Genomic DNA, 24,135 nt, shown 5'->3' on the forward strand with positions numbered 1-24,135 from the left:
ATAGTTTGAGGATCTTGGAGATCGAGATCCAAGTTTACATGGTTGGTTTATAATTGATGAAATCTGAACCATGAACTTGACATTGTGATATTTACACTCTAGTGTGGTTATGTTGTAGGTATAATCCAGCTGGGGCTGTCTTGCATTGAGAGAGCTTTATACCACAAGTGGCAAGCAAAAGCCTGTTGAATAAGAAAAAAACAAATAAAGGCTGTCTTCTGCAGGACTAAACAGGGCTGGTTTTATTCAAGCTTTTCCCGTGGGATTAGTCTTCCCCTGCTACTGGGGAGGCAGCGCTTATTGTTCTCAGTTTGCACTGTTAATGGGGTGTCATCGCACATCAGTTTGTGGCAAAGGAAAAACCACGTTGGTTGAGTTTAGCGCAACCTACCATTTCAGATGGAATTATATATCTTTTGATGGTTTGCATAACGCTGGACATGAGTTACATTCTGAGATACATTTTTTAAATATCTGAAATTCAGAGGCTTTTGTAGACTCGGGTTACATAAGACTCTTCCTCTGAGTCAGTTCTAGAGGAATCGAAAAAGTGCCACCACGTTTTCCTGAGGGGAAGGTGCTGATCTTTTGAATGAGTCCAATACAGGATGTGGTTCTGGGAGAAAGAAAAATAATGATCTTCACCACATAAAAAATTAAATGAAAGACTTGGATTTTTCTCACAGTAAGCCCTTCACGCTGCCACCGCTTCTTTTGCTTGTTCTAACTCTATGCGCTTTCCAACATTACTAACTTTACTGGTGGTGAGATGCAGAGGGTGCTGGCCTCAGCTTCAACACCTCTGGGATGCTGAAATGCCGTGGGGATAGATAGGGGACAGATACTACATAAATAAGCCAGTTAATCTGCGTCAGAGCTATTACTACATTTAAGGACTGTCCTGCTATCGCAGGATTGTATCATACTCCAGTATTGGAGTATGGAGCACAGAGTACCCTTAGCGGACTTCTTAAATTTGCACTAAGTCAGTGAAAGACGTGCCGGTGGGATTTAGGATGAGGATTGGTCTATGACGCTGTAGAGGACCAAGGTACAAAGACCCTAGTTCAAGTCTAGGTGATGCTTTACAATTTAGAGCTGAGATAAATGTGTGTGATTTAGGACATTCAGGGTTTATGATCTCTGGGTACAAATTACCATTTTTGCCAAGTTGAAAGGTAATACTGTGAAAATGAAACTCCTCTCCCAATCCAAGGGACGTTCGTGTGGCAGAAACAGAGGTCTTCCATTATCCTTCCCTGTGAGTAGTGGCATTTTATATAGCATGATTTTTAATAAGACATTCTTCACGTAACTGGAGGTGAGTGTGCAGTTGCAGATATGTTACAGTTAATAATTCAGACACACCTCACATGCACTAAAGAATATTTTGCATGCCAGGTAATTTGATATAGCTGCGAAATGAAAACGTGGCTGAAACCTCAAAGCTGCTGAGATTGTAAAAAATGTTTCAGATACATATGAGACTATTTTGGTTTTATAATGGTTTAACTGGTGAATAAGAGAATAGAAAGATCAATAATTCGTATATTACTAGCATGTATAAAAACCAACAAATTATATGATTTTTACCTTAAGTATCTGAAAGAATTTGCTGCTCCTGTTTTGTTGGAAAAATGTTAACCTCGAGTTTCTGGAATGGATAGGATACCAAAATCTGTTATTGTAATGATGTACCTTATATGATACTTGAAATTGTAAGGGAACTGTTTAAGTTGGCAACTGCAGACAAATTACGCAATGCTGCAGGTCAAATCTAACTTAATATGGAATGAATGCAGTGAATATTATTACTGAGAATTATTGCTAAAATTGCAACTCAGCTGATGTTTGCACAGGCAATAAAGTAGTCATAGCTCTTTTAGTCAGTGATGTATGAGTCCTAAAGATTTTAGTAAAAATAGATACTAAACATACTTCCAGAATGTTCCATGAAGTCTCAGCTTCCTCTTGAGAACAAAATGGTTCATGATTACCATTTGGATTAAAAGTCATGTAGAAAATCTGAGAATTTTGAAATGCAGGCCAGTGACTGCCAGTATCCTATCTCCTTTGTCTGGACTAAAGATTGCTCTACAAAAAATGTTTGCTTCAGATTTTCTTGTAAATTTTAATCCAGTTTAAGATTGTGGGAGAGAGCACCTTTTTTCAAGCTTTTTGAAAAGAAGGTCTGTTGAAAAACACCAAACTCCTTCATCTACTAAATGTATGTATATATACATATATTATTTTTTTATTACTTTTCCTTCCACTGATATTTAGAAAGAATGTCTCTGACCATTTTCTTTAATAGATTTCATTAACTGCCAGGACCTAGAATTTTTTCATTTATGGAGTCCTCTTTACCTAGGACTAAACAAAGTCAGTGAAACTTCAGCTGTGTATGCAACAGTACTTCTTTTGACAATTTTTACAGATACACAGATGTACACATTAGGTAGCAGAGGTGAATAGTTTAGTGACTTCAAAATAATTAACTATTTGCATCTCTGTATTAATGTGGCATTCTTATTTATGTTGTGTGGTAACTTGGCTGGAGTTGGCTAAATGTATGAGAAAGATATGAACCTGATAGAGCAGGTCCAGAAGAGGGTCACAAAAAATGGCCAAAGGGCTGGAACATCTCTCCTAAGAAGAAAGGCTGAGAGAGTGGAATTGTTCATCTAGGAGAAGAGAAGGCTCCGGGAAGACCTTACCATGCCCTTTCAATACATAAAGTGGGCTTATAAGAAAGACAGAGAGAAACTGGACAAGAGGTAACAGTTTTAAACTGAAAGAGGCTAGATTTAGATTGGATATAAGGAAGAAATTCTTTACTATAAGGATGGTGAGACACTGGAACAGGCTTCCCAGAGAAGGTGTGGATGCCCCATCACTGGAAGTCCTCAAGGTCGGATTGGATGGGGCTTTGAGCAACCTGATGTATTGAAATAATATTCTTGCCTGTAGCAGGAGGGTTGGATGGAATGACCTTTGAAGGTCCCTTCCAACCCAAACCATTCTATGATTCTATGAAAATATGGACCTAAAGATAGCTGAAATACATGTTTTTAATTAAAGCTGCTTGTTTGGGTTTTCTCTGAAGCAGGTTGCAAACACCATAACTAATTGGATTTAAAAATGAAATGCTTCAGTTGAGAAGCGTAGTGGTATGCATGGCGTGCCCAGGTGGCTGCCTGAGGCAGGTGATAGTTTAAATGTTGTGGGCTGAGAGACATCTGCATTAGCAAAACCACAGATTAGTGAGATTTGGCTGAAAGCATGAGTAGTCCTTTCAGCTGTAACTTTCTGTCATTGAAACTTCACAACATTAGTAAGATATTTGAAGACAAGAAGTGGCGTTACAGATGTGTTATATTAGCTTTTGGTCGCAGTCCAGTGAGAATGATGTATATAGCCTGGTCCTTGGAGATATTTGTTCTGTATCACAAAACTATGAAATCTGACCAAATTCAGTGCAGCCGACAGCCTCATTCCTGTAGAGGTAGCCTGTAGTCTGTCACAGGGACATGGACATTGGAGATCCAGACTGACACCAATTAGCACTTCTTGTCAGGATATGTATGTACTCTATGCCTGCGTGACTCTGGTAGCAGTAGTATTACTTAATTGAGCCTGACACTCTTCTACCAAGAGAGGCAAAACCCAATTTTTTTAGGACAGTAACTTATTGATGCCAAATTCAGAAACATTTATTTTTGTCTTAGACAGTGACCTTTGAGAACAATTTGTCTTTTAAAATTATATAACTCGCTTCCCTTTTGTAACCACTCTTGGATCTTTTTGTTGTTTTTTTCCAGACTGGAACAAACGGATTGAATACAAGCCTGGTTCTGGCAGCATACCTTTGTTTCCCAGCATTCATCTAGAAACGTGTGATGGGCCAGTTTCCTCAATACATACCACTATTGAGTTACAGACCAATTACATCGGAAAGGGCTGTGATCGTGAAACATACTCAGAAAAATCTCTGCAGAAATTATGTGGTATGGATATGGCTTTCAGTTGATATAATAATTTTCCAGATAAAGCACCAGTTCCTGTGAGCTGTAAGCATGCAATATGTGGATTTAGCGCAGACGGTTCATTTTGGATTGTAGCAATGAAAATGAAGGGGGTGGTGGTATTTGACTGGTGCTCCATTCTTCTTTTCCATCAGTTTTCACTGTTTTTCATACCTTCTCCCTGCTTTGATTTTTTTTCTCTCCTGCTCCTCTTCCCTTCTCTGTTTTCTCTCTTTCCTCATTCCGCATCTTTCTTCCCTCTGCTACTAATACTGATGTGACAGCGCAGTGAGATTTCAGCTATAGATTTGCTGTCATAGGAAGACCATAGGATTTGATGAGAATTGAACCTCCATCTTGTGTTTCAGACTTCCTGACTCAGCTTTCTGTTCTGCTGCTAAGTACTGGGCCAGAGTAAAAACAAACAAAAAGTAAAGGAACATTTGGGGCAATCATTTGAGCAAAAATATTTAAGAAACATGAATTTCAGAAAAGAGTTATCCTGGTGAAGAAAGGTTTCCTAATTATTTTCTTCCCTTTTTCTGCTTTTTGCTAACTTGGTCAAAAAGATACAAATTAATTTCGAAAGGTAGATTAAATACTTGAGGACACTGCTGTATTTTCGTGACTGTAAGATTATGTGCATGGTAAAGCAGTGGCCACACATTAAGCCATTTATCTTTTGCCTTTGGAGATCTGCTGTCTCTCGTCCTCCTCTAAAATCCTGTCTTCTTAGGGTCCTCACCTGATGCCCTGGTGGTGTGGAACATTGATTCTCATCTTCTCCAAAATGTCTCTTTACCTGGCTCCTGTCCGAGCTACAGTAGCAAGTGTGCAATTTTTTTTCCATTTAAAATGTATGGGTTTTGGTTTGTGGTGCTCTGCTGTATGGCTTACATTTACTTTGATAACCGCACAATAGTGTTGCAGATATATTAAGATCAATACACTAACCTTTAAGAAATAATTTTGTAAATGAAAATTTTCAGCCAGTGCTACTAAATTATTAAAAATGGAGCGCCAATTCCCAGGGAAAAATAGTTTACAGTTACGTTTACCAATTACCTATGGAGATCGGGAAAGTGAGGTAAAAGTGAGTAGGAGTAGTAGCATTCTCATAAAATCTGAATGTTTTCAACTTGAAAATTCCTTAGTTAAGATTAGGGAAACAATCATAATTTTAATCCTGTGTCTTTATCCAACTGACTGGGGTCCTGGAAGAGCAGGAGAAAACCCATCTGCCAACAGTATGCATCTTCATCAATGTGTTAATGACGTTAAAACCGAGAGTTTGATCAAGGCTATGTGGCATATCAGGGACTTGATTTTGTAAAATACTAGCATTTTAATAAAAATAAATATGTTGCAGCTAAAGTCAAGTACTTTTGCCTCCTCTAAGAACCTGTATTGGCAGCAAAAAGAGCATTGCTTTATGCTTGTTTACAGACCTGAACTGCAAATGGCACAACCATTCAGAGCAGATCACTACGTACAAGATCTAAACCACCGAATGATTACATTGGCATAAAACACTAATAGCAACTATTTCCAACATTATTATCATTTTAAGTGTAGGATCGAAAGTAGGTACCTTCTGCTGGTGTAAAATTCCTCATTTGAGGAATATCGTGCACAGTCTAAGTGGTTCAGTGTGGCTTGACTACCTTACCTGCTGACACCTAAGCGGTAGAGAATTTCAAGTCTTTCTCTTTTTCTCCTGAATAAACTAGATATTTCCCAATCCGAGTCCAATCTTAATTCATTGTCTGCACCGTGCGTAGGCCTAAGCTGGTGAAAAGCAGAATGATCAAAAGCATTTCAGCGGGTCTGTCAATGCCATTGTAGTAGCTGCAGGCAGCCTTTGAGCAGGTGGACACAGGTACTGTCTAACATTACTGCTGAACTTCCAGTTTTTACTGAGCACATCTGTGAAGGAACACAATGTTAAGCACTTGAGAAAACAGATAAAATGTAAAAGGTATATGTAAATGGGAGGGAAAATTCTCACTGATGAAAGAATATTTTTTTATGCAAGGTTTCCATATCTTCATAGAGAAGAACAGGTAGGGTAGAAACTTATAATAGGACTTGGATAAAAAGGTTGTAAATGAAAATGAACTTTACATCAGAACTGCATTTGTACTAGCTTACACTTTGGTATTTAGTATTTATTACCATCCTTAATGTAGAGAGAACTCTTATGAAGGAAGGTTAAATTATTTCTGGAAATCAGGTTTTTTCCCAGAAATGACTTTATTGTATCTAATGGTTGCACGAATAAATTCTTTGAAAAGGAAGAAAACCCTGAATTTTTTTCTACCAGTAAAGCACTGTGCGATTGCAGAGTGCAGAACTGAGCGATCACAGGCAAATACTCATCTGTAGCATATAAAATGCAGGGTTCTTTCTTTGTAATTAAGGACTCAATTTATAAATCCTGTGCTCATTTCTTCATTTCTCTGTTGGAAATCTAAAGAATTCAGATGCTAAGGACAGTGCATTAAAATTCATTTTTTATATGACTGATGGCTTAAGTCTGCCTTTCAATAACCCAGTGATTTGTACTCACTTTGACAGTCAAGGTGGGCAGTTTAAATGATTAAATTACGCTTGAGTCGTTTTAAAGTCAAGGAGTTATTAGTGTTGTGCCTCAAAGCATTTTAGTAAGCATTTTTTCACCTTGTCATCCGACAATAATAAAAAATAAAGAATGTATAAAAGATGCAATTTGGACTGCAAAAACATATCCAGAATAAATCTCACTTAAAAATGTAATCAATTTAAGGGGCCTAGAATATGGTGGAAATATGACTATGGTGCTGTCTTCTTTCCCCCTAAACATAGATAAAATAGAAAATAATGGGATTGCTAATTCTCACATATGGCAGACAGGAAACCGAAATACGGAAACACTGAGTATCAGATTCAAGGCCATGCTCCAGCAGGGTAGATCCCGCCCTCTCTCCTTTATCCTGGGTTGCATAGCTTTTCAGGCGTTGATCAAAGTTGTCGATCTGATTGAAAAGTTAACAATTTGGGCTTGGTTTTATTTGAATGGATAGCTTCCAGCTAAGCCAACAGGCTGGTCCAATCCAGCCAGCAGCGTCAGCACGTGCTTAACCTGGCACAGAGTTTGCAGTACAAACATGAGGGGTGGGGACAGGAGGTGGGGACAACTCTGTAAGTTGCTTGTGAAAACAAGGAGTTTACTATGCAAGGGGTACCTCGGGGGTCTCAGTCCAAAACTGTGCTTAATGCAGTGGCTCCTGCATTATTAGAAGAAAAGCTCACCAGCCCCTACGTTTTGGAAGGGCGCTGGATGCAGTAGCATGGTAAGGATCTTCTGGGAACACATCCAGATACATCCTTTTTGTATTGCTCCAGGTCTGTGTATGTACGGGGCTGAGCAACTTGGGATGCTGGTTGGATTTATTAGGATCAAAACGGTATGATTTCTTCCAGCTATTTCTCCCAAGCACATAATCCAATAGTTGTTCTCAGGGCAGGATTAACACAGGCTAACAGGATGAGGCTCCAAATAACCCATAAATCTCCATAAAAAGATTGTCAGATAAAATAGAACCTGTCAAGTTTGGTACTGATTACCCAAATGCTCTTACACGACCCTGACCTTAAGTTGGGAAAATAAGGTAGTTTACTTAAGCACCTTGCTGCATCAGGTTGAACAAGCAACGTGAGAGACTTTCATTTTGGAGTTTTCCCACAGATTCATTCTAGTGGAAAAAATAGATGTTTCCAAATTTTTGTGGCCGCAGTAGATAGAGTGAGTGAGGGATGAGGCATCTCCTTTGAGCCCATTATTTACCTAATATGAGCATGTCCCCATTTAAAAGTATATTTCCTTTGATATACGCCACGGTGCAAGCAATTTCTCTTCCTTCTGTAAGTTTAAAAAATGACCATAAAAATTAGCACAAAAGGAAACTGATTGAGAAAATTATGGCTCTACTTGTGCCCTGTGCCAGTAATTTTATTTTTCAGTGGCTTGAATTAAAAAAAAAATAAAAAAATAGAAAGTTAATCACAAATTGTGCCGTCTGGACAAATTGAGTTTGATGTATTCCTGTTGATAACATCTGTGTATTAAGCAATGCAGTGTGGTGTATTACCCAGAACTAAAATTGATAAAATAAATACACTTTGGTTTCAAGTTCTAAACCCATAGGTGTTAGGTTTGATATTCCTGTCACTTCAGAATAACCTCATTTTACAGTAAGAAATGTTGGAGAATTATCTAAGAAAATCAGTTACTGAATTATATGAATGTTTTCATATCATTACTATAATATTTTCAAAAATCCGTAGGATACAATTCCACACGTTCTTGGCTTAAAATTCTATGCTCCTGCAGAGAGTTGGGATCTTTTTTCTCTCCTTGGATGTTGAAGGAGGCTGGGATATCTTACTAGTTTGGGATGTTTTATTCAGTTATGGTTTAGTCACCATATTCTTCCTTGACAAAGCATCAACAAGAATACAAAGATTGTTTGTGCTTTTTACTCTGGCAAGCATGCTTTCTGCTAACTGCTGTCTTTCACCAGCTAAGTAGAAGCTTTGGGTAGCTCATTACATGTTTTTAAAAGTGTCTGACAGTTGTTAAGCTGTAAGGAAACACAGAGCTGTTAAAGAATTGTGCTATTTTATCAGATCTTGGCACCACAGTGTTTTCCATTTCTGGGGTTTATTTTGGGGTTTTGTTGGTTTTTATTTTTTTTCCAATTAATTCTGACAAACAAATGCTGTGTAGCTGGAAACCACTTTGCTAATGATTTGCTTTGGGGTTGGGAAGGTGGCTGATCTGCATTATGAGTAACACTTAAGTCTTAGATCTATCATTAGACAAGAACATATGGAGTTACAACCATCGTGTATCTGCCAGAAGATGGCATTAAAGTGATTTTATCTGTTTTATGGTGAATATTCTGTATGTATTGACATGCATCCCAACATTATTGTGAATATCCATGACTATCTACTGGATATTAGGAGGCTTGTCCTACATTCATCCCCACTGTACTGTATTTTGCAACACATCATCCCCACATACCATAATCTCCATGCTGTCAGGGAGGGAAGATGTAAAGCTTCCCAGCTGGATGTAGAGAATTTGGATTTAGTCTTAGCGGTTTTAGTCAGAGCAGTTCTTGAAATAACTGAAGAAATGTCATTAATGAATTTTAGAAAATAATGAGAAGTTTCAAGAATTATAATTTTAAGGTATTTTCATAGTTTTCTGTGCAATACATTTAATCTAGAGAACTCTTACTGCCTTACTTATTGGTCGGTATTATATAATGTGCATGTCATTTCACAGTGAAGCTAGTAGGACAATTTGGGCAGTAAAAATAATCAGACCCCTGGCCTATACTAAATTAATCTTCACAGCTTTTTTATTAGTCTCTTATCTTGTAATTCATTATATATCATTTGCAGGAGCTTCCTCAGGTGCCATTGACCTGTTACCATCTCCCAGTGCAACAACTAACTGGACAGCTGGGCTTCTCATGGATAACAATGACATGATTTTCAAATTTGATGGAAAGCAAGGAGCCAAAATCCCAGATGGAATAGTCCCAAAGAATTTAACTGATCAATTCACCATCACTCTGTGGATGAAACATGGACCTAGTCCAGGATTAAGAGCTGAGAAAGAGACTATTCTCTGCAACTCTGACAAGACAGGTGAGTCTGTGTATTGAAAAAATGTTTGGCAAAGGGCATAACAAAGTTAGTGGAGTGTTACCGTCTCTCCACAGTTAATTTGGTCTGGAAAAAAAGTTACTAAACTGGGATGGTGCCATTCCAAGCATTGCTGACTTGATAGTTTATTGAGGGGACTGGTGCCTACCTAAGCAACAAGCACTGGTTCTTGTCTTGGATAATCTCTGTGAACACATTCGTAGGATTTCATAGGAATTGGCTGATAAAATAATTAAATTAGGTTTAATTTTTTTATGATTTAGATTGGGAAAAACAGTTCTAACTCTTCATTGAAACTAGTTAAATTAAATATTGATTTGGATTTTATTTATTAGTTTGGACATCACGCTTTCATAAACAAGACTAATACAGTGTAATTCAGGAAGATGCTTACCATGCATAGCTTCCCTGAGAAACGTAATGATCCATGGTATTGAGAAAAGTCAGTTCTTTTGGAATTTTTTATTTGGATGGATTTTGTCTTTTAGGTGTATATTGCTTTCAAACACATTCACCTAAACAGAAGTGTTGATGATAATTCAGATCACTGATCTTATTGATTTCAGAGATGAACCGACATCACTATGCGCTGTACGTGCACAACTGCCGATTAGTATTTCTGTTGCGCAAAGACTTTGACCAGGCTGACACCTTTCGTCCTGCAGAGTTCCACTGGAAACTGGATCAGGTACCTGTGGTTTTCTCTTATCTGTAACCCATCCTTGTCTTCATCCCCTTTGGAAATCATAGAAAACAACCCAAATCCTAGCGTAACTGCTTTGTGAAATCAGAAGTCTTTTGCAATTATGTTGCAACTTGTAACTGTTATGACTCTAATTGGGATCCACATAAAAAGGGATGGATGAGCTAACTTGCTTGAGTCATTTAATACAGTAGGGTGGGGTTTTTTTAATTGAGTCATTTTAAACAGTAAGTAGAGGCTTATATCCTTTGGCAATGTATAGAGACATGACATTTTATATAGTTCCCTAGCAGTTTTCCATTTATCATTGAAAAAAAATTTACTGTATCAGCACAATGGAAGTGATGGAAACCTGTTCAAGAAAGAGTACGCTGACACACAGAAAGGCATTTGTAATATATTGTGAATCTAATCTGTAGACTTTTACTTTCATCTGCTGTGCTGTATGTAATTTCTCCTTATTATGAAGAGTGTATCGCAAGGAAATTATTAAAGAGATAAGAGTTGCCTTTCATAGATTTATTAATTCTAAGCAGGATAAGGATCATTTGGATGAAAGAAGACAGACTTCAGCAAAGTAGCATTTTCTCAAAGCAAGTTTCTTCATGTCTTTGAATCCAAACTATGATATTGAAGAAGATGTAGATAAAGGAATGGTTACTTTCCTAATTCACCTTCGAAATGCATATAAAAAGATGATCTTTGTTGTGATTATCAGATGGATGTATAAGAAACCACGTGACGATCATAGCACTTGCTTTTCATTTCCATTAACCAGTTTGGAACCAGTTTCTGCTGTACTTGATATGAAATCTTACAATGTCTAGAAAGGGGTAAATTTACATTAAGTCACATTGAAGATCACAAGTCATGAGTAACTGATGTTACCTCGGATAATGCTGTTCTGAGTGCCGAAGGTGGATTTGTATTTCTAAACTGTATACTAAGCATCTAAATTAATGGTAATACAAAGTTTATGTAAAGTATTTTGACTTTGAAAGTTGAATGCAATCAACTTTTCTTCAATATCTTTACAATGAGAAAAGATTGATGTCCTCTCAATAAATTAAATTTGTGTGTAACTCTTGTAACTTAGACGTGACAAAATACTGGAAAAAAGGTACTGTCAAAGATAATTTTCCATTGACGGGATATATTTCATTGTGTGAAAGAACTTTTTCATCTCTGTTGCCATCTACAATTACTTTAGGCTTGCTCTACTTTCTCCACATCACTTCCATACTTTTAAAAAAGTAGACTGGATAAATGGCATAAACTGGAAAGTATAGGAATGCTAACATCTTTCCGATCTTTTTTTTCTTTCTTATATCATAAAAAAGACGGTGTATCCTGAACTATTGCTTTTTGTATCAAGGAAATTTTTGCGTGTGATTAGCCTTGCACTGGAATTTGATTAGCTTCCATGTTATTGATGAGCAACATTATAGTCTTTATATTTCTATTTTGACAGTATTTTTTCCTTGCAGAAAGTGCTGCTCATCTCAGAAATCTACTTCTGGATGGTCTGTTGATTTGTGAAATCTGAATGAATTTCAGGGTGCATTGTTTTTAAACAACTGCTAAGAATATGTGTATCTAACTCGTTAAGTACAACTGATATTTTTTTCTTTAGCAAGGGATAAAGAATACCTTGGGCACGTCTACAGATTTTGTTTGAAATTAAGAAAGCTAGGGGAGTTGCACCAGCAAACAACTTCTCACATCTTCAGCTAACTTTTAAGTAGAATCACAAATATCTGGTGACAGGAACTCATTATACGTGATGTAAACCCTAGAGGAACCCAAAGATTCCAACTAGGGATGCCTGAATAAGTCCTTCGAGATATTTTCAGATTCAATCAATTGTACTTTGAGTTATGTTTCTGGAGAGAAGTTATTTTGTTGAAGCCATCTCAGCAAGGGCATATACTAAAGGCAGTCCAAAGTAGTGCTTGACACATTAACTCTTTTAATTTCTACTGTTGAACTATATGTTCCATTGTCTGCCAGTAATCATTTGTGTAATGTAAAATAAGCTCCCAAATTGTAGCACTACAGAAAAGTTGAGCTGCAACTAGGGACTGAAGGGACCACCTTCCTAACTGCTCTTGAAAATCCTACATCATGGAAACTAGGGATAGAAAAGATTTTTTAGGTCACATCATTAATTTCCTTTCATTTGGCTACTGTCAGTTGATTTCCACAGTATATTTTCAGCTGCTCTTTCTAGCTGAAAAAGAAGGTAAGATTAAAGTATAAATAAAGTTTGCTATGGGTTGTGTGACCAGATTTCCATGATTATTGATTTATATTGTCTTGGTGATACCGTTGTAAGTTTTGTCATGAAGGGACCTGGTAAAGATTGCTTCTTTACCGCTTCTTCAACGCTCTTACCTGGCCTATATAGTAGAGTAAATTAAAAGAAGCTGAAAATAAAATATATGTGAATAGTAGGCTGGTAAGGAACTTGCGTGGTTTTGAAGACAAGGCAGTAGGTAACTTTCATTTTGAAGCAGTAAAATTATGCCAGCTTCTGTCTACCTAGAATGGTCTACCTTAGAAAGCACAGGATATTTTAAAACTACATCAAAAGCAAGTTAGCATCCCACTACAAACTCCTCTGGATCTCAATATGAAAAGAAGCTAGGGTTGGATTTTCAAATGTAGATTAAGTTCTCTAGGCACTTCTGAAAATCCTAGCAGGTGATTATTTGCATATTTAGATACTGAAATACCTCTGGAAATCTAACCCTCAGAACCATTCATTCTGTAATGACATAGCCCCACGTTCCTTGTTTTTTTAAGAAAAGTATGGGTATTAAGTTGTATCTGTTGTGCAGTTTCTGTCTGCACTGCACTGTGACATGGGAGGCTGTAGATGGCATTGCATATGTGACTCTGGAAGACAGTTCAAAGGTTGGCACAGCCATAGTAGAGTAAAATGTGGCAGAGTACTTTATTGCTGAGCTCGCTTTATGATTGCGACATCCGTAGCTTGTTTTAGCTGAGAGGAATCCAGTGACCTTGTAATAGGGTGAAGCATAAACTAGTGAAATCATTTATCATTCTTACTGCAGAGTAGTAAAATTTATTATACCAGCTGCTTTGGGCTCTACCTAGTCCACAAGACTATTCATTCTTTCTGGGCACTGACCAAGAATGTGAGCTTACTGTCATTACAAATTTAATTTAATTCTTTAGATTTTGTTTCAGCGGCGATTGGGTGTAGCACATATCTTAGTTGCAGACTATTCTTGGCTGAATACAAGGAGTCACATAAGAATTTATATAGCTACTCCTGTGCAGTGCATCTGAAGCCTTGCGATACAATGCAGCCATCATAACTGTCACGCTGAGCAAGTGTCGGAAACCTCCATATAGCAGAGGCTGCCAAATTAGCTCTGGCTAATTGTGCCTTTAAGTTAGTTGGTAGACCTAAGGATTTATTTTCAGTGTGGTTTTCAGTGTATTTAGTCCTATTTGTTACATTAAAATCAATGGACTTTGCTAAACTAACTTTTTTGCTTACTGTGCTAAGGACGCGTGACCTGAGAGTGCCATAACCCTGAGCATATGTGCCTTTAGTACAGAACTGCTAACACGCGAGATGAGTATGTCTGCAAAAAATGCTAATAATCAGAGGTAACAGACTTAAAACTGACGGTATCCTTGTTACTTATAAGAAAAACAGGAAAAAAAAATTATATAGTTTGGGTTTTTCCCCCACTTTCATCCTTTTGGAAATTAACCATCTTAGTTGTGAGAGAATACATTAGTAGTAATCTGGAAGAAAAGGTATGGAAAGAACTATGTTAAAATAAGTGTCAGGTCTCTAATGCATGCTGGGTAATAAAAACTGCATAGTTTTTCCAAAGAACTGCAATAGATGCCTGATTAGAGGTAGTTTGTTCCTTTTACTTATTCCTATTTCCTTGGAAGCACAGGTGTTTCCTTTGTTTCAGAATCATGACCTTTTTTCTGAGTTTCCCATGCACAAGTTTAAATTGAGTATCATGATGCATTTGTCAACTTTTTTATCATTTATTTTCTCATAATTAACTATAAGACACGCTTTAAACCTGAGCACCTATTACAAAAAGTTTTGTCACCCTTTTGCCAGTAAAAGGCACCTAAATCATCATCTAATTGTCTCCAATGGGTAGGAACATAGATGTGGTTTTAAGTGAGTGATTTAGGCAGCCGAATATAAATTTGGGCCATCTAAAAATAACATATGAAATATAAAGATTGTTTCTTTGTTTTTTGTAGAAAGCTGTGATGATTTATGTTAAGGTTCCCTTCTTTTGGGATGCTTATATGCCTATATAGCTCACCTTATGAACGTGTGACTGGTTTTAAGAAAATGATTTAAGAAAATGCTTCCTTTTGCACGTAGGGAATAACTGCATATGGGATGGGTGTGGTAGGGGCCTGAGCACAAAAGTCCCCTTGGAGATTTGGGAGTTGGTGAACTTCTTGACTTACATCTCTGATCACATTTCCCTTCAGCTGCTGGTGCTGTGTCGAGCTTTGTCAAATTCCCTGATGCAAGTATACCAGCATCGCAAAAGAGATCGGTTTATAACGAGATTATCTGTATTAGAAATGGAGTTCTCTCGAAATCAGTGGGAAGATGTTCATTGATTTTAAGAAGGGCAGGATTTCACCTGAGAGATGTTAAAAAAAAAATAAAAATCAAGCCTTCTCACTTCTTTTCTTTCAATGCAAAGATATTTCCAAAAGCATTTCAGGGAGCTCTGTTAGCAACTCTGTTGCGAAGGTTTGAACTAGTGCCCATTTCCTTCATTGTCATCTGCAGGAAAAACCTCTTTTGATCCTGGAATTGCTGCTACAAGAAGTGACAATTCTTGTGTGTTCCCCATTTCTCGTTAATATGGTGAGAACTCTCTCCCTCGATTTCTGCCCATTTCTATAGCCCACACAGAACCAAATCAAAGTAATAGTTTGAATAATGAAGCAAGGCATTCAAGCCTTTGGTGACAGTGGAAAACAGAACATTAAGTAGGACAATGCAGAATGTATTTCACATTCTGTTCATCATGAATACTAAATTTCTCATACTAATATTGAGGATAGTCAATTCAAGAGGTATTTTTTCTTCCCCTAAATCAACAGAATAGGAACACCTTTTTGAGTGGGAGAAGGGATCTCAGCCAGGGATGAACTTTTTTTCATGTACTTGTTTTTATTCACAATGGGAAATTATTTTCTGTTTTATACCCATGTTATCATCCTGAAAATAGTCTTCTAGCCCAGAGGCAAAATTGGTATTGATCTCCTTAAAAAGCAGGGAATGCACTGCATGATCTGGAGTCATTCTAAGTCAGCAAAAAATAGATAAACATGCAGAAAGTTATTGTTTCTTTTCTAAGATGAGATAAATTGCTTTGAATAATCCAAAATAAGCCTGCGGTGCTTTTCATTGTGGAAAACCCTCAAACAATTACTTTCATAATAGAAACGAGAGAAAGAGGTTTAGATAAATCTGAATATGATGCATTCTATCTCTGTGTGCACACATAGATGATGAAGGATCAAGGCAAGGCCTCCATTTGCATTTAACCACTTCACTGACCACACACAATAGGGTCTTCTACCAGGAGAAGCAGTTTTCTCCACTCAAGCCCTTCATTCCCATTTATGTTTTAAAATAAGCTACTGTTGCAAGGACATGATAGAGAAGGAACTGACTTTTGAAGAAATGTGTGTTATAAGATAAGAGGGCAAAATGAAAGGGATTTGGTATCTGGCTGTTTTCTTACTTAAATCAGGTATTGCCATTAAATTACAGCATTTATGAGTGAAAGTTGTTCTTATACGCTGGATTTTTAGAAACTGGTCAGTTGTGTGCATCTAGTTTTGAGAAGACAGTCATTCACATTATGAAAGCCCTAGTGGCCTCCTTTTTGAGAGGCTCAGAGAGAAAGAAAATGAGTGAATATTTATGGAAAGTACATAGTATTCTCGGTCTTAGAGGGTTAAGGATACACGGACGATGGATAGAATGACGCAAGCTTTCATCAGCTCTGTGTACTGAATTTCACCTCTAGATAAAAAACCTCAGGCTTGCCAGTCCCATACTTTCCAACATGGTGCCCTACTGACAGTTTATTTTTTTTTTATGATGGAATTTAGTTGTTAATTTTTACTTGAAGCTCAAAAGAGTTTCTTATGTCCTTAATCATTTATTTTACAAGTTGATGTGCAGACCTGGACTTCTCTATGCATGCATCTTTAATGAAACTACAGGAAGAAGTAAGTTAGGTGTTTTCCTACAGAGCCAGTAAGAGATAAATTATAATAGTATCGTGCTGGTCCTGCAAAAGAGATGAAATAATTCCAGGACTTAAGAAGTCTTTGCAGCATCCCTGGCACTCCAAGGGGCCTACATTGTAGCCCTGTCTGTTCTGACACGTTTTATTTACTAGTTTCCATCTTTAAATGGTATTTTGATAATTTTTTATTCAACAGCTTGCTTCAAAACAGCTTTTGCTAGCACAAGGATGAGTCAGCAGTGCTGATAAATGCCAAAAATATTATTTGAGACTCCAACTGAAAGAAGCTTTTTTAATATATATTTTTAATGTAACTGCAATATCACTGCTAATAATAAAATCTTGACAAACAAATCACAGTGGCTGGCAAGAACTTGCTTTATGACAAATAAAAATTTCTTTGGGCCAGCTCTGAAGTATTGCCTAAAAATTGGCCCGGTTTTTCTCTAGTCCAGCCCAGTGTGAAATGCAGCGACTGCTCTGTGCTTCTGTAAAACTTCCATGACCCTTAAGGAGCAACTGAGCTGCCTGCAGAAAGTATTTTATAATTTATCTATTTGCATTTACTTGAAATTATTTGGACATGTTTCTGTGTATTTGTATTCTGCATTTTGCAGTTTTCTCATTTTTCTGACTGTGACAGTTTTATTATACTAGTATAGGATTTTCAAACCTGTTTGTGCTGGCCTGCTCTTCCCAAAGACTTAAGATGAGCTGGGTCGACTCTTTTGAAAATGCTACCTGTTATGTGTTTTCTTTCAGCTCTTACTTACATGAGAAACTCTCACGTACGTTTGACAAGTTACACTTGTTTTTGTTAACTTGCCTTGTTTCTACGGTACTCTGGGGACTCAGAAATAAAAAGCCTAGATAAGAAATTCCTAATCAAGCTACGCACGTAAAGGTGAATAGTCACGGTTGTTTTCTTATTTATCAGCAATTTATATTTTACACTGTCCCTGATTTATCAGTTATGCCACCAGAGTTTGTATAAACATGCTCAAACTGTTTTGAAAATGTTGCTGAAGAGCAGCAAGATCTGTTCCTTGGGCAATTTCCTCGGGCCTCTATGTTGTTTATCTTTCAAGAAAAGCAGGCTGGCTTTGGAGCATTCAGGCGGTGTTTGAAGCATTTCACAAACGTAGGACTGACATCTTTATCCTTCCAAATGCAGGTTAGGAGATAAATAGCGTGTGTTTTCAGTAAGTATGAATTCATTTATATATGTGCATGAGCTGTTTATTCCATTGTTTCTGGATGTCCGCAGCTCAGGAAGAAAGTACAGTGTTGTTTTTCCATTGATTTACTTTCCACATGTGGATAGTCTCTTGGCAATAGCAAAGCCTAGAAGTGCATATGTTTAAGCACGTGATGAACAATTATGCAAAAATGCGTAACTGAGCAGGTTTCTAGTTATAAAGTTAAAAAATAAACACACAGTGCTGCCTGAGTGTAGTCATCAAGTGTTACTGAACAGACATGCTTGCTTGATGCAATTTAGCAACAAGAAAGGTGGATTATAATAGAATTATTTCATCGTGAACGAACTATGGATCTAATTTACTAAGACACATTGAAGTTACAGCATGACAGCACAGACATGCTGCAGCTACAGTACATAATCAGGGCTTTCAGGTTCTTTATCTGTCAGTATGATTAAGCAATTTCGTTATTTAAAGCTGTAATTAAGCCATCCATATTTTTGAAACCTATTGTGAAAATAAGTATTACACATTACGAGTTTCAAGGCTACAAAAGCAGCTCTCAGCTTGCGGGCAAATTAGTTTGCAAACTCTTATGCTTCACTTCAGTGTTGTCACAATGCAACAGTGAATATACATTATATGAAAAGGTTCTTATTGGAAAGCTGAATATCATATTTTCTAATGCAGTTATTTTCTCGCACTCAGTAAGACAAGAAAAAAAATACTTGTTGCAGGATTTCATAGAATCACAGAATGGTTCGGGTTGGAAGGGACCTTTAGAGATCATCTGGTACTAACGCCCCTGCCCTGGGCAGGGACACCTCCCACCAGACCACGTTACTCCAAGCCCCATCCAGCCTGACCTTGAACACCTCCAGGGATGGGGCAGCCACAGCTTCTCTGGGCAACCTGGGCCAGTGTCCCACCACCCTCACAGGAAAGAATTGCTTCCTGAGATTTTATCTAACTCTCCCCTCTTTCAGTTTAAAACCGTTACCCCTCGTCCTATCGCTACACTCCCTAATAAAGAGTCCCTCCTCATCTTTCCTGTAGGCCCCCTTCAGGTACTGGAAGGCCGCTATAAGGTCTCCCTGGAGCCTTCTGTTCTCCAGGCTGAACAACCCCAAATCTCTCAGCCTGTCTTCACAGCAGAGGTGCTCCAGCCTCTGATCATCTTTGTGGCCCTCCGCTGGACCCACTCCAACAAGTCCATGTCCTTCTTGTGCTGAGGACTCCAGAGCTGGACGCAGTACTCCAGGTGGGGTCTCACCAGAGCGGAGTAGAGGTGTAGAATCACCTCCCTTGACCTGCTGGCCACGCTTCTTTGGATGCAGCCCAGGATGCTGGGATTGCCCAGGATGCCCAGGATTTTTTTCATTGTGCTATGGCAATATACGTAAGAATTTCCTGAAGCTGATCATTGATTATTGAAGTCCGTTAGACTGCAGGGCGTGCAGCTGGTTGTGCTGCAGGCTGGTGACTTGTGTGAAAGACTCCTCAGGGTGGGTATTTTTCTGAGGTGAATGGAGTCTCTTCTTATGGAATAGAGGTTGGTAGACAGTCGGAATAGCATGCTCTTACAGGGAAAACTTTTCTGGCCAATATTCAAAGCAGAATTAATGGCAAGAGGGAGTCATTTGCACAGGTCAAGAACAGGTGCTGGTTTGAGAAGCGCATAATATTAATATTGTGAAATTCTGGCAAATGAAATGCAATGAAATGGTAGATCACATTATGGTGAGATTCCAGTGAACCTGAATGGAAATGTTCCTGTTGTATTGTTGTCCATAAATCCAACTACTATTATTATACTAGGAAACTGAAGCTGACAGAAATCAAGTTCTTTGTTATTGAAATGTGCATTAAAATGAAACTAGAACTTGATCTACTAATCTTCACTTTTTATATTTTACCCATTAAATTTTATTTTCTTACATTTTTCATATTGTAGTGGATGTACTTGGTACAACCTTGGTAGACAGAGATGGACTTTATAAGTGCTCTTAAAATTCTTTCCAGCCTTTTTATGTGTGACTGTAATTAATGCCTAATATTTTAAAAATACATTATTATGGTTGCTAATCGTTAATGAAACTCGTATCAGTAATTTGTCATGTGAAAGTGACCATATTAACAATTCCACACCTAAGACTGTAGGAGACATTTAGCGTTAGTATGGATTTGACAGTTCTCACCATGCCACCTCCCTAGATCATCAAGCCCAATTTTCTTATTTACAGAAGCCTTGGGATGTGTTAGGAATGACTGTGGTGGGTAAACCAATTGTTTATGATTTACATGATTTTGAAGGAAGATCAATTTCACTTTTCACAAAGCACTCTACATTTTTAAGACACTGACTATGTTAAAACATAGATTTAAAAAACACTTTGTATTCACCAGACCTTCAGGAGAATTGATATCTTTTGGCCATATTGAACTATTATGATATTAGTGGGCCTATTTACTGCAGAAAGTAAAAAATTCCTGAGAGCTGTATTAAGCATCTGCAAAGTTTATAAGCCAGTGCCTCTGCTGGTGTAAATCTGCCCCATTCTCCACGACTGCTGCTGAGAATCTAAACCTTTGCTTTCTTACCAAACAAATATACGCTCTATAAGAGTAAAGGGAATGTCAGCAGCTTTTAAAAAAGGTCAGGATAACTGTGCAGTTTTTTAATTCAATGCTACCAATTAGAAATGAAGTCTTCAAAATGTACTTGGATCCATGAGCTTTGCCAGAGCATGACAGAGCCAGGATTATTTCAAAACTTAACATTAACCAGCGCCTCAGCCCTGATTACGTTACAAATAACTGTGAATCCATTTATAGTTTAGTAGTATTATTAGTGCTGTCTAGAAAATGGAAATCCTTATGAATAATTTCATGTCTTAAAAGCATTTTTTACTTTAGAATCGCATATTCTTTTTAAGCAGGAAATGAACCCTACAGAAGCTTTCTAGGCAGGCAAAGGTGGGATCTTCACTTGAGATTTTCATTAGCAGAAATTGTTTTCCATTGAAACTGTACATTTCTGAGCGCAACTTTAATGTTAAAAATTGCAACTTTATTGGTCATAATTCCAGGAAAATTACTGAGATTCTATATTATATTATTGATAGCTGTAATATTTTTATTAGTATTACTGTGGGGTTTTTTTTGTATTTGCATGTCATAGAAATCCTACATCAGCAAGTAAATTTCAAAAACGAAACATCACTATGACATATCTGTTGCACAAAGTTCTTCTATCATATTATAGCATACCTTGCAAGTTTTAAAGTATCCTCACAGCATCCAGTTGAGTTCCTATTCTGAATTTACTCATGCCTGCTCAAAATTAGATGGAAAGCTGCAGGCTGATAGTGCACAGATCTTCCGAGCCCTGAGCTAGTATTCTTCCAAAGAGACAATTAATGGTATTCAAGACACTGAAGAATTTAACTGCATTTTTTCAAGCACTTAGAGTTCAAGGTCTTGCTAAGTTATTTTCCAATCTCACAATGATTGTTTTATTACAAATTCAGCCTTTTCCCTTTCAATTTGTTTACTCCAATTAACCTGTGGACTCAAATTTGTTCGGAGCAATTTACTGTTGTTGTTGTAATTGGATACACAGCCTGCATGGCATTTTTTATTCTTTGCTTAAGTGGCCTCAAGCTCTCTCTCACTGAGGCCTCTCTGCTGACATCATTGGATTTGGATGCACTCCCGAGGAAGGGTTTGCTGTAATGCTTCATGGCCAGCACACAGGCCCTGATTTCAAATTCAGCCTTCATTTTCTGTGTTCTGAATATACTTAACTGAGTGTGGCTCACTTAATGAAGATTCTTGCAGTAACTTATCGCCCAGTGCTCAGCTAAAGTAAATAGAAGAAGAATTGGGATCACGGTTAAGCGTATTACAACTCAAACAAAAAATGATTTTATTAATCTAACTCTAGCGTGTATGCAATAGAAGACCATACTACTTTGTATGCAGAGGTAACAGGAAACATCCAGTTTACTTCAGATAACTGCTATGAGAGACCTTTTCGAATGTCGTACTTGGTTTCCTTGTAGGGCTGTTCTTCCCTTCCTTGACTGTCACTTTCTAGTTCAAGTGGGCTAATTCTGTTTTGATTTCAGAAATACACAGCCCTGAGCTGGCTCACCATTTACCTATGGACTTACCCTTAAGTACTTAAGCATTTACAGCGGTTTTCATTAAACTACCCACATGCTTACGTATAAGAGCCATTCTAATTATAAGTTTCAATTGCAATTTTCATACATGTTAAGTGGTTTGTTTTGTTTAGCAATTTAGGCTAACTTTTTATCATCAAAAGTTAGCCTAGTCAAAAGTTTATTGGCTAGCCTATTCATCATTTATTTTGAACAAAAGTCATAAAAATAAATCTGCACCCACATTAATCACCACCTAAGTAAAACAAAACCATGCCTTTCTCTTTCAGTTTTGTGTTACTTGCCTTGGAAGTTTTCAGGAAAAGAATAAAGCCTGTTTAATTGTTCACCACACAGCTTTTCATAAAGGCTCAGAAAATGAAGTAATCCTCTGATTTCTTACATGCTCAAACTTTTTCATCAGAAATGTTGAAAAACTTTTAAGGTTCCACAGGTTGAAGTAGGTCCCTCTTTTCTCATGACCCTGATGGTTGGGTGACTAGCCTTCTTTTCAGCCTTTGAAAGCCTTCTCCAATCCTTCCAGCCAATGAATCAGTCCTTGATGTATATGTGGACTGACGTATTTTGCAATCATCCACCAAAAAACCCTTTATCCTTTAAATTATGTAGACTCCAGTACCTTATTCTTGCTTTAATTCCTAAGTTTTGTTGGCTTTATATGAAGTAACATCTGTTAACATCTGATCAACAATTCAATATTTCCCGAAATTTGCACACTAAACATATCGGGTTCTGCTAGAAATGCCTGAGTTCCCAGTTGTGGAAGTGCCACTTCGAAGCTTTGGTATAAAAAAGTGTGTATCTCTCTGACTGCTATTCATACGACTTCTATGAGAAACATCTCCCTTGAATTTCATGTCTTCAAAAATCCTGTGCATCAATTTCTAATTTTGTGATTCCTCTGCTAACAGCAAAAATATTCAGGTATTTATAGCTTAAGGGTATCTTACAAAAAATATTTATTTTAAAGTGAAACATTAGTTTAATAGGAGAGATGTATGCTGCATAGTCAGAGTGTCCGTATCTGTGTTGAAAGCACACAAGGTATTTTTCACAGTTTTATTTTGAAATAGAAAAGGTCATAGACAATTGAAAAATTTCATTTTATTGTTATAATTTCCAAATTTCAGTACAGCTGGTTATTTTAATTGTAAGCTCAGAAAACTAAAGGAAAGCTTTACTCTATTGGATTATCCATGCAGTTTGTTGGTGTATCGTATGTATTCATATAAATTGAGAATGAAGATTATGTCTAGAATAACAGAGTATGAAACCTGCATGACTTCACGCCTTAATGGTGCCTTACCTCATACCCGTAATTTCAAAATCAGAATACAAACAAGTCTTTTTTAGTAGCCAGAAGAAATGCAAATGCTTCTATAATTTTTTCAATATGCCGTACTCTAAATTTAAGGTACGTTATTATTTTGTACAGCCAGTGGTGCTGCCCTCTTAACATAGTCAGCAACAGGAATGCTGCGTAAAAATTAGCAATTCCTGTGCACCACGGGATGGGGTGGGGGGTGGTGTGTGTGCTTGCTGTGCACTTGAGGGCAGCACACAGCCCCACACTGTTTGATGCTCTCACAGATTCACTTTGATAGTTGGCTGCTCCAGAGAATTACCTTTTCTCTGACAATAAATTAGCTATGCTTTCAGCTGTGATTTTGGTATGACAGATACAGTGTAAATGTGATTTCTCACACCGAGTGCATCCTGTCTTCACACCCTTCAGACATGTTTAGACATCATCAGGAAACACTCGATATACAAGCCCTTTCAGGGACTTCAGAATCTTTTCCTGTAGAGCTAAAATGTAAGAGGATAAAAGCGTTAAATGAAAAAATAATACTTAAAGCTTATGATTCAGAAGATGCTTTGTCATACTTCAAGAATAAGAGTAAATATTAGAGAAAAAAGAAATCTCAAAAGGAGAAACAGTTGACCTCTACACACCTCCAGGTAGAGACAGACAAGAGGCTTAGGGTTACATATCAAAAT

The 24,135-nt window shown here is 37.4% G+C and overlaps 1 protein-coding gene across 3 annotated transcripts in view; it reads left to right on the forward strand.

The window, feature by feature from the left end:
- Nucleotides 1-24,135, forward strand: part of CLSTN2 (calsyntenin 2) — a 391,014-nt gene that overhangs the window by 308,824 nt on the left and 58,055 nt on the right. For all 3 annotated transcript variants that reach the window (XM_074590208.1, XM_074590209.1, XM_074590211.1), the window contains exons 6-8: nt 3,822-4,007; nt 9,480-9,728; nt 10,313-10,434. In XM_074590208.1, coding sequence (XP_074446309.1) covers nt 3,822-4,007; nt 9,480-9,728; nt 10,313-10,434 — 557 coding nt within the window. The remainder of the gene's footprint in view (nt 1-3,821; nt 4,008-9,479; nt 9,729-10,312; nt 10,435-24,135) is intronic.

The sequence above is a fragment of the Larus michahellis genome, chromosome 6 (genome assembly GCF_964199755.1).
Source record: "Larus michahellis chromosome 6, bLarMic1.1, whole genome shotgun sequence".
Classification (NCBI taxonomy): domain Eukaryota; kingdom Metazoa; phylum Chordata; class Aves; order Charadriiformes; family Laridae; genus Larus; species Larus michahellis.